We start from the raw sequence: 19,011 nt of genomic DNA on the forward strand, positions 1-19,011 counted from the left end.
AACAATTACTAAAAAAAATTAAATTAACTAAATTAATTAACTAAATTAACTAGCAAAAAAGTACAGCTATGCTACTAAATGTTTCTGAAAAGAGCCTTTGGGTTTTTAAAACAACAAAATTAACCCCTAAAAAAAATGCACAGACAGCAAAAAAGTACAGCTATGCAACTGCCATTGATTTATAGCGATCACTGGCAAGCTAGGGGTTAATGGCTCTGAAAATTAAATTAAATTAACTAAATTAATTAACTAAATTAACTAGCAAAAAAGTACAGCTATGCTACTGCCAGTGATTTATAGCGATCACTGGCAAGCTAGGGGTTAATGGCTCTGAAAATTAAATTAACTAAATGTTTCTGAAAAGAGCCTTTGGGTTTTTAAAAAATTACAACAACAAAATTAACCCCTAAAAAAATGCACAGACAGCAAAAAAGTACAGCTATGCAACTGCCAGTGATTTATAGCGATCACTGGCAAGCTAGGGGTTAATGGCTCTGAAAATTAAATTAAATTAACTAAATGTTTCTGAAAAGAGCCTTTGGGTTTTTAAAAAATTACAACAACAAAATGAACCCCTAAAAAAATGCACAGACAGCAAAAAAGTACAGCTATGCAACTGCCAGTGATTTATAGCGATCACTGGCAAGCTAGGGGTTAATGGCTCTGAAAATTAAATTAAATTAACTAAATGTTTCTGAAAAGAGCCTTTGGGTTTTTAAAAAATTACAACAACAAAATTAACCCCTAAAAAAATGCACAGACAGCAAAATGCAGCAAAAAAAAAGTGCACCTATGCTACTGCCAGTGATATATAGTGATCACTGGCAAGCTAGGGGTTAATGGCTCTGAAAATTAAATTAAATTAACTAAATGTTTCTGAAAAGAGCCTTTGGGTTTTTAAAAAATTACAACAACAAAATTAACCCCTAAAAAAATGCACAGACAGCAAAATGCAGCAAAAAAAAAGTGCACCTATGTTACTGCCAGTGATATATAGTGATCACTGGCAAGCTATGGGTTAATGGCTCTGAAAAGAGCCTTTGGTTCTATATTTTTTAACAAATAAAAGAAATAAATCTCTCTCTCTGCTAAATACAGGTCTCTCTCTCTCTCCAACAAAATGGCAAGTGAGGAGAGGGAGGGAGATCCACACTGATCATAGTCAATATTTACAAATATTGACATGATCAGACAAATGGGGTATTTTATTATTATTTTTTTTTTTAGGATGGGAGGCTCAGATTGGGTGACCCTAGCTTGCCCCTATGATGATGCAGGCTAGGGACACCCCCAGAGGCCCCATGATGCACTGGGCATCGCCATCTTGGATGCCTAGTGAAGGGGGAGGGGGGGGGGCTATTTAGGGCTTTTTTTTATATTTTAAAGGTTTTTTTTTTTTTGTTTTTTTTTTTACCTTCATTTTATAACTAACTAAGTGCCTCGACCCACCGAGGCACTTAGCACACAAGCAGAGCATCGGAAGCGTGTCCGATCGCTTCCGATGCTCTGAAACACTGCCGGGCTCCACGTGGAGCGAAACCGGAAGTGATCACTCGTGGGGGAGTGATCAATCCGGTCCCGGCACTCGGGAACAGTATTGTAGGATGCCTAGACATCAAGGCAAGCCTGCAATACTGTTAGAGCAGCTGGAAGCGATTTCGATCGCTTCCAGTGCTCTGTTAAACCGACGACGTATGCCATACGTCCTCGGTCGTTAAGTGCTTTTTTTTTGAGGACGTATGGCATACGTCGTCGGTCGTTAAGGGGTTAAACATGTAGTACAAAATAGCATAGGCAAAACAAAATCTGAAAAAAACACTATGGTATTAAAGCAGCAGCAAACAAAACGTTTTTAGAAAAAGAAAATTTTTCAAAAGACTACTGTCCCTTTAAGAGAAGACTTTGGTAACTCAGAGCAAAGAACGGTATCAATTTAATTCCCACACAGAAATAAAATAACTCAGACTTCTACAGCTCAGCAAAAACTGAGTAGCCCTACCGTACTCCCAATGTTTGCCAGCTCACAAACTATTACTTCACAAAGCCAGTATCGGCAAGCCTTACTGGGGACTATGGGTATGGGAGTGACATTTAACAGCTTTGCCTCCTCCTGCTGGCTAGGAGTGATATTCCCACTAGTAATTGAATGACGTCATGGACTCTCCATATCTTAGGAAAGAAAAGGTTATCATGTTTAACAAATGTTCTTTTGTATCTATGATTGAAAGCATTTGAGTATTATATCCCTTTATGTAAAGTATGAAGATTCAAAGACAAAACAATTTTTTGTAAAGCCAGCAGTTATGTTCTCAGTCCAACAAAAATAGCACATACATTGATTTTACAAAAAAAAGAGACAAAACCAGAGTACAATATTTTGTTAACATTATCATCATTATATTATCAAATATGAACTTATAAATAGCATAATCAATTAATGAATTTAAAATATGAGTTAAAAAAATGAATAAATACATAAAGTACTGAAATAAAACAGAATAGAGAATACAAGAAACAATGACTAGACTACCTACCTATCCATGTCTGTCCGGGTTAAATTTTGACAATAAACCTTTGTTTTCTCTATTGGAACCGTTGTGCGGCCTCACCTTTTGTTTATGATTGAATACAAGAAACAATGGCTATTTAGAGAAAACCCATCTCAGGGAATCTTATGCAAGTCATATTCCCGGTCTTTTGATCAGTCATAATTCCTCAGTCATTAGCTAATTTATTCCAGGGAGTGATCTGTCCTGTTCCTGGGTCTAGCATTATGAAGCTTCAGAAAAGTTATACAAGGAGACAAACCAACACTTGGGAATGAACATCATTTTTTTCTATTTGCCGTATCATGTAGCAGGTGGACAACATGCTCAGTTATGGTAGATTGATAAATGGGTGTATATTTATTAATTTGCAAGCGGACATGATGCAATGTAGCGTATCTTGTTGGCATTTATCATTGCACCAGCAGTTCTTGTGAACTGCTGGTGCAATGTCGCCCCCTGCAGATTCGCGGCCAATCGTAGCCGCTAGCAGGGGGTGTCAATCAACACGATCGTATTTGATCGGGTTGATTTCTGTCCGTGGCCTCAGAGCAGGCGGACAAGTTATGGAGCAGCGGTCTTTAGCGGAAACAAGGGGCATCAAGCTCCATATACGGAGCTTGATATATCAGCCCCATGGAATCCATTGCCTGTCCTCATTTAGCTCACATTTACCTTTCATAGAGAAAAAGAGTCTGCAATGATATGTCTCTTCCAATTCAACAGGACAGCACAGCCACACAATACCAGGCAGAGGGAATATTACTGTAGAAATGTATGGGGGGAGGGTAATTTCACAGAAAATAGAACACTTGTACTGCTTTTGTTATTGTTAAATCCTAAAAAGAACTACTGAACCAATTTACTTTAGTGTTAAAGGTTTTGTTGGTACTTATAACTTGATCAGCCATATTGTTCGCAGCCTCTGAAAAAAAACATTTATCAAAGCACAATGTTTGCCTTGAAAATAAAAATGTTTCATGTTTTTAAGCGTATTTCTACATATCTGCTCCTTTATCATTACCTTCTGGGAGGAAAAGCATTCAGTGAATGTCACAAGAAAAATCCAATGCCTTGCAGACTTTATGATTTTATAACAAGATAAAGGTTTTATGACTGAAGGAAAACAATCAGTATCTTTTTTGCCATGGGCAATATATTTACTTAAAAGCCTGACACAATAACATAAAATATTGTTTTCCATGAAAATCCAATACAATAGTTGCTAGAATTACTAAAATAAATAGCTCTAAAATGTCTTTCATTTATTCCAAAACCTTTAGGTTATACTGTTTGCTTTTCATATAAACCTTGTTGTATCCTGCAGGTCACGGTGCTGTACTGAATGCTGATGGTGATGTGGAACTTGATGCAATCATAATGGATGGAAAAAATCTTTCTGCAGGTGCTGTTTCTTGTATCAAGAATATTTCAAATCCAATCACATTTGCTCGTGCAGTCTTGGAAAAGGTACAGAACAAACGTTTTATGGCATGTTACCTTCAACTTAAGTAGAAAATGCAGTTGTCAGGAATATTTGTAGTAAATTGTAAAGCTTGAAAAAAGTATTGTTTAAAAAACATAATACTATAGGAAAAGTTGATTGCGCTATATTCTGATCTTACAAGTTTTATAATAATGTAATAAGCCACGGCAAAACTTATACTCAGTTCTACTGTATTCTATCAATTATATATGTAATATATAATAACTGTACCTTATTGATATTTTATTTTCAATACCTTTTTAGTACCTAGAAAATCTTAGTATTAAAATTCGAATACATACTTTTTATACACAATAATCCATATGGATTACCGCTAGATTCACAGTACCTCTGATTTTAGTGTCCATACATAGGATATATTTTAGAATGGATGACTCAAATGAATGTCCAAATGCTTCAAAGTATTTGTATAAAAGGGCCTTGATTCCTTTCGAACCCTGATGAATATCACTTAGATTAATGGACAATCAAGATGCCCGTTCTGTGCTGCTTTAGTCCAGCCTGGTGATTCCCAACCTTGGCTCCGTTTGTGGTTACATAAAAAAGAAAAATCGCACAAGGCAAGACTCAAGTGAAAGATTGTAATATAACAGATTGCACACACAGATCCTATTGCACTCACTAGAAATTTGTAAATAAAAAGCCTTCAGATAAAGCGTTCAATTATTTCACTCTCCTCGTCACTCACTATAGGCTGAGATGGACTGCCTCTTACTGCTGCATCAAAGCGTCAGACAGGGTTTTCCTGATACCCTGTGAGCGTGCTTGGTGGCTTTGTGAGGACAATGAAACTTCAAGACAAGGACACTTCCAAACTGTCAGCTGGTTCCTGAAGTGTTTCCCCCGGTCAATGGCTGGGCTTCTTCAAGAGGATTAAAAAATGGATGTCTCTATAGTTGCACCCTTTGTATTTAAAGGGCTGTCTACCAACCAAATAATTCGGGTGTGTCTGGCATCTACCAATTGTAACAGTCCACTTTTCTTAGAAAACAGACAGAACCACGTAATGCATTCGATATATGCAACATTAAATACTTTGTTAATACATTCACAAGCCATAAAATGTTTAAAACATAGCAATGGTAATCATTGATACTATCAAAATATCTATATATATATATATATATATATATATAAAAAAAAAACTGTGATTGATTGACAGCTATATGCTTTTGACGTGAAACTAAAATACAGCTAAAATAGATTACATATAAAAGTTATATATAAAAGAAACCAGTTAATCTAGAGCATAAGGAATACTTTCTCTATAGGGGTTATTGTGTTGTTATATCTTAGCACTAATTTATAAAGTGTACGCTAAGTTTTTTGTAACTTCCTATTAGATGTATACATAATTATAAAAGAAACCATCCAGCTCATCCAGCTGACTTTGAAGTGGAAGCACAAATTTTAGAAAATAAATTCTTAGGAAAAAGGTACAGACAAGATACCATCCAACAAGCAAAAACTAAAGCTATGTCTAAAGATAGAACGTCCTTTTTTACAAACAAGAAATCAGGTGTAGAAACAATAGGGTCCCATATACACAATAAATTTATAAAATCTCAATCTAACAAAGACAATTTGCCAAGGTTTATTACTACATACAACAAAGGCTCTAAGAGTTTAGAGAAGATTTTAAAAAACATTGGCCTCTATTAAAATCTGATCCTTTGTTGGGGCCACATTTGGATGTTAAACCTACATTCACCTACAGGAAGGGCAAAAAAAAAAAAAAAAATACTCGCCCCGAATAAACTCAGATCTATCAGGAATAAGAAAGAAGATCTCAGCAAGGGGGGAAACAACTGGTTAAAAGAATGGAAAGGCACTATGAAATGTGGTAAAACAAGATGTAATATGTGCAACCTTCCCAAATAGTAGGTCAACAGAAACATTCAACATCACATTTAGAAGCAGCTACGACTCTACATACATATTTTATTTACTAGAATGTGGTTGTGACCTACTATATGTAGGCCGCACAAAACATAAGATCTGACGGAGAGTAAATAAGCACATTTGCAATATAAAAGAGAAATTGACTAAACACAGTGTTCCCAAATATTTTCTCGATTACCATGGACACAACCCCAGCTCTTTAAAAGTGCAAATTATAGATTGGGTTCCCCCCTCGAAACCAAATAGACTTCTAGAACTAAGGAAACTTGAAACCAAGTGGATATATAAACTTCAAACATTACAGCCTCTTGGTTTGAATATAGACATTGATGTAGCAGCCTTCATTTAAAAGTTATCTCTTTGCTCTACAGTGATACATTAGGCAACAGGAAGGGTAACAGATTTATATCTGACCCTTCAGGCAAACCTATTTTGAAGAATATATTTAGTACAAATATTTATATCCCTTATCAAACATAAATCATTGTAAGCCTGCATTAAACCCCAAATTTTAGCTCCCAGAGTGTTCATATAGAAATTTTTAATGGTATCAAAAAGATTTTGAAGGTTCTTAATTAAGAGTTACCCTAAAAGATATAATTATCGTATTTAATAGTTTGTAGGCTTATTCAACAGCTCCATATATACATATTTATTGTATATATAAAAACTTTGAGCATTAAACAATTCAATACAAAGCCAGCACAAACGTTACTTATTTTCAAACAATCATTTAAAATTGTTTAACAATCGTCCTCAATAATTTAAATGTGCTGCCCAATTGCAGCTAAATCATTCCATCACAAAACTGTAGCATATAGTTACATTTGGTTTCTTCTATATATGTATACATCTAATAGGAAGTTACAAAAATGTGCTGCCCAATTGCGGCTGAATCATTCCATCACAAAACTGTAACATATAGATACATTTGGTTTCTTTTATGTATGGATACATCTAATAGGAAGTTACAAAAAAAACTTAGCGTACACTTTATAAATTAGTGCTAAGATATAACAACAAAATAACCCCTATAGACAAAGTATTCCTTATGCTTTAGATTAACTGGTTTCTTTTATATATAACTTTTATATGTAATCTATTTTAGCTGTATTTTAGTTTCACATCAAAAGCACATTGCTGTCAATCAATCACGATTTTTTTATATATATAGATATTTTGATAGTATCGACGATTATCATTGCTATGTTTTAAACATTTTATGGCTTGTGAATGTATTAACAAAGTACTTAATGTTGCATATATCAAATCATTATGTGGTTCTGTCTGTTTTCTAAGAACCGTGTACTGTTACAATTGGTAGCTGCCAGACACACCCGCATGATTTTATTGGTAGACAGCCCTTTAAATACAAAGGGCGCAACTATAGAGACATCCATTTTTTTATCTTCTTGAAGAAGCCCAGCCGTCAGGAACCAGCTGACAGTTTGGAAGTGTCCTTGTCTTGAAGTCTCATTGTCCTCACAAAGTCACCAAGCACGGTCACAGGGTATCCGGAAAACCCTGTTTGACGCTTTGATGCAGCAGTAAGAGGCAGTCCATCTCAGCCTATAGTGAGTGACGAGGAGTGCAAACAATTGAATGCTTTATCTGAAGGCTTTTTATTTACAAATTTCTAGTAAGTGCAATAGCATCTGTGTGTGCAATCTTATATTACAATCTTTCACTTGAGTCTTGCCTTGTGCGATTTTTCTTTTTTAAAAGACATAATACTGGAGATGTCAACAAAAGTTACTGAAAATTTCTAAATGGACACTTTTAATCCACAAAAAAGGCAATTTACTGTCTAAAATAAATGTGAAATCGTATTGTATTTGATAGGAAATTATCAAGTAGTCCTGTTTCAGAAGCTGAAATGGATGTCTCTAGTAACAAGCACCAGAAATTCCATGAAAGGGATGTGAAAGTAAAAATTAAACTTGAAGGGACACTAAACCCAATTTTTTTCTTCCATGATTCAGATAGAGCAGACAATTTTAAGCAACTTTCTTATTTACTCCTATTATCAATTTTTCTTTGTTGTCTTAGTATCTTTTTTGGTTCAGTACCCTGGATAGCACTTTCTGATTGGTGACTACATTTAGTCACCCAATCAGCAAGCGCAACCCAGGTGCTGGACCTAAAATGGCCTGTCTCCAAAGTTTTCATTTCATCTTTTTCAAATAAAGATACAAAGAGAACGTACAAAAATTGATAAAAGGAGAAAATTAAAATGTGGCTTAAAATTGCAGGCTCTATCCGAATTATAAAAGAAAAAGTTTGAGTTTAGTATCCATTTAATTTAGAGCATGCAATAAAAAAAAAACGTTTAAATTTACTTCTGCAATCAAATTATTTCGTTATCTATTGTTTAGGGCATAGGTATGCTTAGGAGTGTGCATGTATCAGGAGTGAGAAATAGTGTAGCAGCAGTACAGTACCTGTAGCAAATGACAGTTACTGTGTATACAATCACTGTGTCTGGATACTAGTTTGCCCCAGTGCATGCTGGTATCAGCTTCACTGGCCAATCACTGGATGCCCCAGGAGTGAGGCAGTCCAGTGATGCACAAAAAAGTGGCCTATGGTTATGTGATCACTGTGACAGCCAGTCACAGTGATCACATATCAAAAATGACAAGCCATTGTTTATTAACATGGCTTGTCTTGGCCCCTCCCCTTCTGTCCCAGTGAACTACTGCAGTGATAAAAGTGTACAATTTTAATAAAGTTTTTTTTAATACATATTAGTTTAATAAAGTGTATTTTTTATTATTTGATTTTAATAAAGTGTTTGTGCGGTTCTTAGCCCTAAATGTTATTTTCTGCCCTTGACAATAAAAGGGTTAAACGTGTCAAAATACCTCTATATAAATGCCCTGGGGTGTCTAAATTCTAAAAATATATCATTTTGTGTCGTAGTTTTGAAATGGGTGACCGCTATTTAGCTTACGGTCTAAACATAGCAAATAAATGCTTTTTCCCATTTTTCCCCATTTTTCAGTATTAAATTCCAGTAAAAATGCCAAATTGCTTGTGTCTTAAGCACGGAAACTGGGGAAATCAATGGTCCTTAAAGGGTTAATATTGTTCAAAACTTAATTTTACATTAAAATGTTTGATTATGCACAGACGAAAAAAAATGCAATGCAGCCATTCTTTATATTCACACAGGATAATGAGGGGGCACGCTATAGTATATATAGACCATATAGCTCCACTTTCAACTCCTAAAATACCAAATACCATGCAGATTGTGTGCATATAACAAATATTAATATAATATATTGATCAAACCATATATTCCAATAGTAATTGGTAGGGAAAGTCCCAGTGGAGAGTTTCAATAACAATATGCAGTATATCCAATGTGATGCAGTGATCCAACTCCATCAATACGACATAGATGAAAAGGCTGCTCTCCTCACAGACTTATCCGGAAGTGACTATAGAGAAAACAGGAGAATAGAGGGCACCTCATGTGTATATCAGTATTTCAGATTAAATCAATCAAAAGAGTAAAGCCAAGTGGATACTGACATTATTCATATCCCCTGCTTATTATTTAACTTAATCTAAAAACTGTAATTTTTCTAAAAGCTGTAATTTTTCTTCTGTAGAGAGGTTGGATTGTACTCCACGGAATTCAGAGCTCTGACCTTCATATCGGTTGCCTTTTGACTTATTTGACCTTACCTAACTGCTTTGCTACCTCAAACCATCTCTGATCTATTGAACTACCTTCTGTGCCATCTGCAATGCTTCATGAATGCCTGTACTAGACTCATTTTCTGAATACATTGCACATCATCTGTTGCAACTCTCTGCTCATTATTCCATTGGCTTTAGAATATACTTTACAATCTTGACAAAAAACAATAGATCACATTGTACTTTCCTATATCGCTGCCATTGTCTATAAACAATCTCCTACCTCCTCTTATTCTTCTAAAGGCCCATATCGCTCTTCCTTTATCATTATTTCCTGTTTACAAGTCTTTTCTTGTTGCCTCATATTGCTCACCATAACTCTCAGCTGTTTCCTATGTATTTCATTTAGCAGGTAAGCCTAGAAACCCCTCTGCCTTGTAGATCATCTAACATAAAGGTGGTTTACACATAGTTTACATACAGGGACAGAACAGTAAAAAGTAAATGTCCATGATTCAGATAAAGCATACAATTTTAAACAGCTTTCAAATTTACTTCTTTTATCTAATTTGCTTCATTCTCTTGGTATCTGTGTCTTAAAGCATACCAAGGTATGCTCAGTAGAAGCAATTCACTACTATGAGCTAGCTGCTGATTGGTAGCTGCACATTATACCTTGTCATTGGCTCACCCAATACGTTGGCTCCCAATAGTGTATTGCTGCTCCTTTATCAAAGGATGCCAAGAGAATTTGATATTAAAAGTAAACTAGGCAATAAGCCTGCCCAGAGGGCATTCAATTTTTTTTAAATGATGTAAAAATACAAAAAAAAAAAAAAAAAAAAAAAATCTAAAATTACAGAAAAAAATAAATGTAATTATCCAAAATAAAAAAATGTAAACCTAAACTAATACCCCTTTAAAAATAAAAAAGCCCCTCCAAAATAAAAAAAAATGACCAATATTTCTTAAAAGGGCCTTTTGTAAGGCATTGCCCTAAAGTGATCAGCTATATTATTTTTCTGATATTCTACATTACTACAATATTGGGTTCTTTCTATTTATTCTATGTGTGAAATGGGTGCAGTATTATGCTCTAAGCATTCTGCATGGTTATAAACTTGGTAAGCAAGTTGGGTATAATAAACATCTTCACAAAATAAAGGATTTGTCTTTTATTTGATCAATACAATTATCATTACTGCAAGAAGCATATTAGTCATACATGTCTATTTTAAAAGAAAACTCATACTACACCAACCAAGGCCTGGTTTCCATTAAGGTGGTAAAGTTTGAAAACTAATGGTAACCCAAAAAGTCTCTGTAAACTTTAATTCAGATAAATGTTTTTATCACCATTTTTCATAATTTACTATTTGAATTGAAGCTAGGCCTTAGGAAAGGGTTTTTACCACATTTGTGCTGGACTAGATGGTGAATGTTTAGAATATTTTTACCCAGCATTTTAAATAAACAATATTACACACTTGAGAAACAGTTGCAAAAGATTAACATAAAAAAATATGTTATTTAAAATACAATGTTAAAGGGACACTGAACCCCAAAAATTTCTTTTGTGATTCAGATAGAGCATGCAATTTTAAGCAACTTTCTAATTTACTCATATAATCATATTTTCTTCATTCTCTTGGTATCTTTATTTGAAATGCAAGAATGTAAGTTTAGATGCCGGACCATTTTTGGTGAATAACCTTGGTTGTTCTTGCTGATTGGTGGATAAATTCACCCACCAATAAACAAGTGCTGTCCAGGGTCTGAACCAAAAAAATTGCTTAGATGCCTTCTTTTTCAAATAAAGATAGCAGGAGAATGAAGAAAAAAATATAATAGGAGTAAATTAGAAAGTTGCTTAAAATTGCATGCTCTTTCTGAATCACAAAATAAAAAAATTGGGTTCAGTTTCTCTTTAATTTTACTTCTTAAGAAATTCAGTTGATTATTCGTTAGAAATTATTGACACTATTACTTCAAGGTTTTTTAATTTATTCAGCTTTTGAATGGAAGCTAAGCCTTAGGAAAGGGTTTTTACCACATTTGTGTTGGACTAGATGGTAAATGTTTAGAATATTTTTACCCAGCATTTTAAATAAATAATATTTTTACCCAGCATTTTAAATAAACAATATTACACACTTCAGAAACAGTTGCAAAAGATTAACATTAAAAAATTGTGTTATTTAAAATACAATGTTAATTTTACTCCTTAAGAAATTCAATTAACTATTCCTTAGAAATTATTGACACTATTACTTCAAGGTTTTTTAATGTATTCAGCTTTTTTCTATATACAGTGGGGGAAAAAAGTATTTAGTCAGCCATCAATTTTGCAAGTTCTCCCACTTAAGAAGATGAGAGAGGCCTGTAATTTTCATCATAGGTATACCTCAACTATGAGAGACAAAATGTGAAAACAAATTCATACAATCACATTGTCTGATTTGGAAAGAATTTATTTGCAAATTATGGTGGAAAATAAGTATTTGGTCAATATCAAAAGTTCATCTAAATACTTTGTTATATATCCTTTGTTGGCAATTACAGAGGTCAAACGTTTTCTGTAAGTCTTCACAAGGTTGTCACACACTGTTGCTGGTATGTTGGCCCATTCCTGCATGCAGATCTCCTCTAGAGCAGTGATGTTTTGGGGTTGTCGCTGGGCAACACAGACTTTCAACTCCCTTCAAAGGTTTTCTATGGGGTTGAGATCTGGAGACTGGCTAGGCCACTCCAGGACCTTGAAATGCTTCTTACGAAGCCACTCCTTTGTTGCCCGGGCGGTGTGTTTGGAATCATTGTCATGCTGAAAGACCAGCCACATTTCATCTTCAATGCCCTTGCTGATGGAAGGAGGTTTGCACTCAAAATCTCACAATACATGGCCCCATTCATTCTTTTATGTACACGGATCAGTCTTCCTGTTCCCTTTGCAGAGAAACAGCCCCAAAGCATGATGTTGCCACCTCCATGCTTCATAGTAGGTATGGTGTTCTCTCACCTCCAAACAAGACAAGTTGTGTTTCTACCAAACAGTTCTACTTTGGTTTCATCTGACCATATGATATTCTCCCAATCCGCTTCTAGATCATCCAAATGCTCTCTAGCATACTTCAGACGGGCCCGGACATGTACTGGCTTAAGCAGGGGGACACGTCTGGCACTGCAGGATCTGAGTCCCTGGCAGTGCAGTTTGTTACTGATGGTAGCCTTTGTTACGTTGCTACAGCTCTCTGCAGGTCATTCACTAGGTCCCCCAGTGTGGTTCTGGGATGTTTGCTCACCGTTCTTGTGATCATTTTGACCCCACGGGGTGAGATCTTGCATGGAGCCCCAGATCGAGGGAGATTATCAGTGGTCTTGTATGTCTTCCATTTTCTAATTATTGCTCCCACAGTTGATTTCTTCACACCAAGCTGCTTGCCTATTGCAGATTCAGTCTTCCCAGCCTGATGCAGGTCTACAATTTTGTTTCTGGTGTCCTTCGACAGCTCTTTGGTCTTCACCATAGTGGAGTTTGGAGTGTAACTGTTTGAGGTTGTGGACAGGTGTCTTTTATACTGATAACAAGTTAAAACAGGTGCCATTAATACTGGTAATGAGTGTAGGACAGAGGAGCCTCTTAAAGAAGAAAATACAGGTCTGTGAGAGTCAGAAATATTGCTTGTTTGAAGGTGACCAAATACTTATTTTCCACCATAATTTGCAAATAAATTCTTTCCAAATCAGACAATGTGATTGTCTGGCTTTATTTCCACATGTTGTCTCTCATTGTTGAGGTATACATATGATGAAAATTACAGGCCTCTCTCATCTTCTTAAGTGGGAGAACTTGCACAATTGGTGGCTGACTAAATACTTTTTTTCCCCACTGTATGTGTTTATCATTTCATTATTATTACATGCCAATGTACTTCCAAGAGCTCTGTAACTACAATCATTAATATAGAGATCCAACATAAGAATATAGATTGATATAGAGATACAGTTGATATAATGTGGCCAATATATCAGGGGCTGAATGGCTCGCCCGAAACAGCAATAATGAAGCAACGGTCTTAAGACCGCTGCTCCTTAACTGGTCTGCCTGCTCTGAGCGGCGGACAGAAATCAACCCAATCAGATACAATCGGTTTGATTGACACCCCCTGCTAGCGGCCAATCTGCAGGTGGTGGCATTCCACAAGCAGTTCAGATGTCGGCATTCAGCGATGTCTGTCGGACATGATAGGCTACAGAGTATCATGTCGGACACACATTGTTAAAACGGTCCCAAAATGTCTACATACCCATATGAAACCTGCAATTTTATAAGGGTGAATAGATCTATTGTAGTTGATGTCTGTTACTATGAAAGCTTATGTACTAAATGGGGATCAGTAGAAAATAAAAGCTAAGTAACACGGTTTTGTTTTCAATAAAACAATCAATATATTTGTTTGATTTTAGACCCCACACTGTATGCTGACAGGTGCCGGTGCCAATGCCTTTGCTGAAAAACTGGGTATTAACAGAGTCCCCACAAATGAACTTGTGACAGAGCATGCTTTACGAGAGTGGGAACAATATCAAAAATATAAGCAGAGTGTCACATGTCTCTTCAACACAGAAAAGTGAGTACATAAACCAGGGTGGATAAGGATCAATTATTTTATGTTATTTTTTTAAATCTGATTTTTTTTCATTTAAATTAGATTTTAATAGTTTTGTTTTTTTAATTAAATGATTTTCAAGAAAGATCTATCCAGAGATAGTTTCTATTTAAGATACATTATAATTCAAAGGTTATTCATCCTAAAATAAGAATTGATTTTTAATTATGTAGCATGAGGATGTATTTTCATGGCTGTAATGTTTAATTTTTTGGGCAAATTAATTCTATGAATCCACTCACAATCTCATGCTCTCCTAAAAAAGTTTCTTTAAGGTCATTTTTGACATTTTTTTCTGTCTATTATCACATATTCTTTGTTTTGTAGTTCTCAAAACTGTGAATTTTTATCTGCAGAAATAACTTGCCTCTTCATTAAAGCAAACATGTTATAAAATAAACATACAATGTTGAGAAATAGACCATAAAGGGACATAAACCCAACACTTTTCTTTTAAGATTCAGATAGAGCATACCATTTTAAACAGCTTTCAGATTTACTTCTGTTATCAAATTTGCATCATTCTCTTGGTATCCTTTGTTAAAGGAGCAGTATTGCACTACTGGGAGCTAAAAAAACACATAGGGTAAGCCAATGACAAGAGGCATATTTGTGCAGCCACCAACCAGTAGCTAGCTCCCAGTAGTAAATTGCTGCTCAAAGATAACAAAACAAAATGAATAATAGAATAATAGCTGTACAATGGAAAGCTGTTTACAGTTGCATGCTTTATCACTAAAGTTTAACATTGAGTTGACTGTTACTTCAATCTCATTCGCCTAGATTCCAAGTCTTGCGTTAGCCTTAAAAAGCAGCATTGAGAGGTCCCAATTCTGCTTTTTAACGCCCGCTGGTATTACAAGTCTGACAGGTACAGGTCTAAACATAACTATTGTACCTAGTTAAAATAAATACAAACTTGTCTGTAAAATAAAAATAAATCCTGAGATAGCTACAATGTAATTATTAGTTATATTTTAGCTATCTTAGGGTTTATTTTACAGGTAAGTATTTAGTTTTAAATAGGAATAATTTATTTAGATGTATTTAAATTATATTTAAGTTAGGGGGGGTTAGGGTTAGGTTTAGGGGTTAATAAATGTATTATAGTGGCGGTGACGTTGGCGGCGGCAGCAGATTAGGGGTTAATAAATGTAATACAGTTGCGGCGATGTTGGGGGCGGCAGCGTAGGGGTTAATAAATATAATGTAGGGTTTGTGATGTTTGGGGCAGAAGATTAGGGGTTCATTAGTATAATGTAGGTGGTGGCGGTGTCCAGAGCGGCAGATTAGGGGTTAATAATATTTTGCAGGTGGCTACGATGTCGGGGACGGCAGATTAGGGGTTAATAAGTGTAAGATTAGGCGTGTTTAGACTCAGGGTTCATGTTAGGGTGTTAGGTGTAGACATAACTTTTATTTCCCCATAGGAAACAATGGGGCTGCGTTAGCAGCTGAACGCTGCTTTTTTGCAGGTGTTAGGTTTTTTTTCAGCCAGCTCAGCCCCATTGTTTCCTATGGGGAAATCGTGCACAAGCACGTTCAGCCAGCTTACCGCTACCGTAAGCAACGCTGGTATTACAGTGAGATATGGAGCTAAATTTTGCTCAACGTTCACTTTTCTGAGGCTAACGCCGGCTTGCAGAAAACTCGTAATACCAGCGTTGTCTTAAAGGGACATTAAACACTTTGAGATGGTAATATAAAATGATAAATTGTATATAATAAAACAACTCTGCAATATACTTTCATTATTTATTTTGTCCTCTTTGCCTGTAATTCCATTCTGAAATTGTGAACTTTTCAGTTCCTGTTAGAAATGGAAGTGCAGAACACTGTTAAATCGAGCACAACCATTGGCTGCACACTCTAGTGACCTATTTATAACTGACCCTAATTGGCCACAGCAGAGAAGGTAACACAAGTTACAACATGGCAGCTCCCAGTGTTTTATAGACACTAAAACTTTACACTTATTTTGTCACTTTTTAAACAACTAATGAAACTTTAAAAAACACATCTACATGTTAGTCATGGACTAATCTTTTCTTTGAATGCATCAATCTATCTAGGATGTATTTAGTGTTTAATGTCCCTCTAAGTGAGCAGTGAGAAAAAAGGAGCGTTAGCACTGCACACCATTACCGACAAAAACTCGTAATCTAGCCGATTGTTTCCCTGCAATTCTATGCACACAGAATCAATCCCTTACTAAGCTTCAAGAAGCTAAATGAATAAAAGGTTGGCTGAAGACAAATAGATCTGCACAAGGACCTATATGTGAGAAGGGAGAGGCAAGCATTAAAAATAAAAGTAAAACCTATAATGTTATTGTTTTAGTTAAATAAAACTATTTAATTGTTATTATTATTAAGGTAATGCTTATTGTTCTTTAGTTAAATAAAACTATTTAATTGTTATTATTATTATTAAGGTAATGCTTATTTTTCTTTAGTTAAATAAAACTATTTAGCCTGATATTATTAAGGTAATGATGATTTTTCTCTTTCCAATAAAGTACAGCTGAAAAGTTGATCAAATATGAATGATTGGAGATATTTCACCTCCTAATAATTTCACAATTATCTAATTTCATAATTATCTATGTATTTCTTATGGTATATAACTAAATCAGTAATTTCAAATATAACTGGAAAAAATTATCTGAAAAGTTATTCTTCAAAAACTGAAACCTTAATGTAGAAAAACATGATTTAAATTGGGTCTTACTGACTAGCGATTTAAATTGTGATTTAAAACAATTTGATTTAAATGTAATCCAACCTGACATAAACTAAATAATTACAAATAAATATGACTAACCTTTAGGATTAAAGAGACATTAAATTCAAAATTAAACTGCGTTTTTTATCCTTTTGGTATGATTGTTGAAAAGCATACCTAGGTAGGCTCATGATCAGCAATGCACACATTTGCCTATTGTAAGGAGCTTACCCGATGGGCTTCATGTACCAAATAGCATAAGCTTTCAGCTACCAGTAGTGCACTGCTGCTGTTAAGCTTACTTTCACTATATGTTTAACTCCTTGTTTCAAGGGTTATATGCAAGCAATAGTGTAATAATAAAATATTCTTAAACATGACACAGCATTTTCTTTTCACATGTTATGTCCCTTAAAATGATTACTGATCATCTCTTTAACATTCTGAAGTTTTAACCTCATCTACTACAGGACCTATAAGTGACTACTAAGCAATGCCAGCTTAACCATGGGACCAAGTGGGTCCAATGGACCCAGGAAGCACTAGACCAGAGGGAGCTCTTCAGTGACTGAGTCAGTCACTGTCAGACCCAGACCCCTCTTGTCCTGTGTCTCTATGGGGAAAGTCTCAGGCTCCCAGCAGCATAATCGTATCATGCACAGAGACACAGAACCAATCAGGGAGGACATTTAAAGTGGCACAAGTGCTTCTTTTCCCTATCTTCCTTTTCACTTATTCACAAATGTGCATAAGCATTGGTTGCAGGCAGGCGGGCAGGCTTAGTAAGGTCAGCGACCAGGCTAGTAGGTTGATATGCTAATCAGTAATGCTACTACTGATATGCGGCGTCACTGCATTCTTGGACCCAGGCAGCCTAATATCTTGAGCCGGCCCTGTATCAAAGCAAAAGGCCTGTGAAGTTTTGTACACTAACTCATCAAGAGACAGTATTTGGTGCAAGTACAATCAACATAGATTATACGTTTGAACATGTTTTTATTTATAGTATGATATGATTAGTAAAATATATCAGTACCCTTGATGACAAAACCCTTTGCTGAAGATGATGCTTGATCTTTGACTTATGTATGCTAAAGTCAGAAAACGTCTGCCTTTATACGCTTGTTCAACATTACTAAAGCTGAACATATAGAACTTAAACATTTCTCCCACTTACATAGGATTGTGTGCTGATATGATGCATGACTTATTGGATATACAATTCTGAAAATAATTGGCATTTGTATTAAAGAGTCAGAAAGTTTAAATGTTTATGATTCGGATAGGGCATGTCATTTTTATTTTATTTTTTTATTATCATCATTTATTTATAACCAGCAATGAATACAAGTTCCATGATAACAAGAAAAATGAAATATTACAGTTCATAGACACAAAATAAGAAAAAGAATAAAAAAGAAAGAAAACAATATCAGTCAGACATGAAATGTATATTACCCGTCATATACATAATCGGTTGAACTGAACTATCTGTCTATCTACTCATTACTCATTGTTGGAATTTTTTTTTTTTTTTTAATATGAGACAAAAAGAAAGAGAAAAAAAAAAGGGAAAAAAAAGGGAGGGGGGGGGGAAGGTAGGGAAGGGAAAGGAAAAAGTGGAGGAAGGGGGAGATCCCGGTTCTCTCTAACCCTCACTGGATCACCAAATACCCAATAGAATTATCTCCGAATTCTTAAATGGATAGATCAAATAATCGATTTCTCTCTCAGGGAAAATCTTAATGAATGGTGCCCACTTATCAAAGAATTTCTTTACATCGAGTTCGTTATCTATATTAGTATTTTTCTGTTCTAAAACACATTGTTTCTTTAGGTGATTCCTGATTTCGGAGATGGTTGGTATCGACCTCGATTTCCATTTCTTGCATACCAGATATCTGGTAGCTAAGATAGCTAAATTAACTAATTTCTCATTAAGCTGGCATCCATCTTCAGGTTTTAGACAAAATATGATCTGGAACAATGAGAAAGCTATTAGCTCAATTTTAAG

At 35.2% G+C, this 19,011-nt stretch overlaps 1 protein-coding gene across 1 annotated transcript in view; it reads left to right on the top strand.

Annotated features, from left to right (window-relative positions):
• The window catches only part of LOC128655452 (isoaspartyl peptidase/L-asparaginase), a 155,256-nt gene that overhangs the window by 24,038 nt on the left and 112,207 nt on the right, over positions 1-19,011 (top strand). Inside the window, exons 4-5 of the mRNA XM_053709072.1 lie at positions 3,874-4,016; positions 14,071-14,234. Coding sequence (XP_053565047.1) covers positions 3,874-4,016; positions 14,071-14,234 — 307 coding nt within the window. The remainder of the gene's footprint in view (positions 1-3,873; positions 4,017-14,070; positions 14,235-19,011) is intronic.

The sequence above is a fragment of the Bombina bombina genome, chromosome 4 (assembly GCF_027579735.1).
Source record: "Bombina bombina isolate aBomBom1 chromosome 4, aBomBom1.pri, whole genome shotgun sequence".
NCBI classification, from domain to species: Eukaryota; Metazoa; Chordata; class Amphibia; order Anura; family Bombinatoridae; genus Bombina; species Bombina bombina.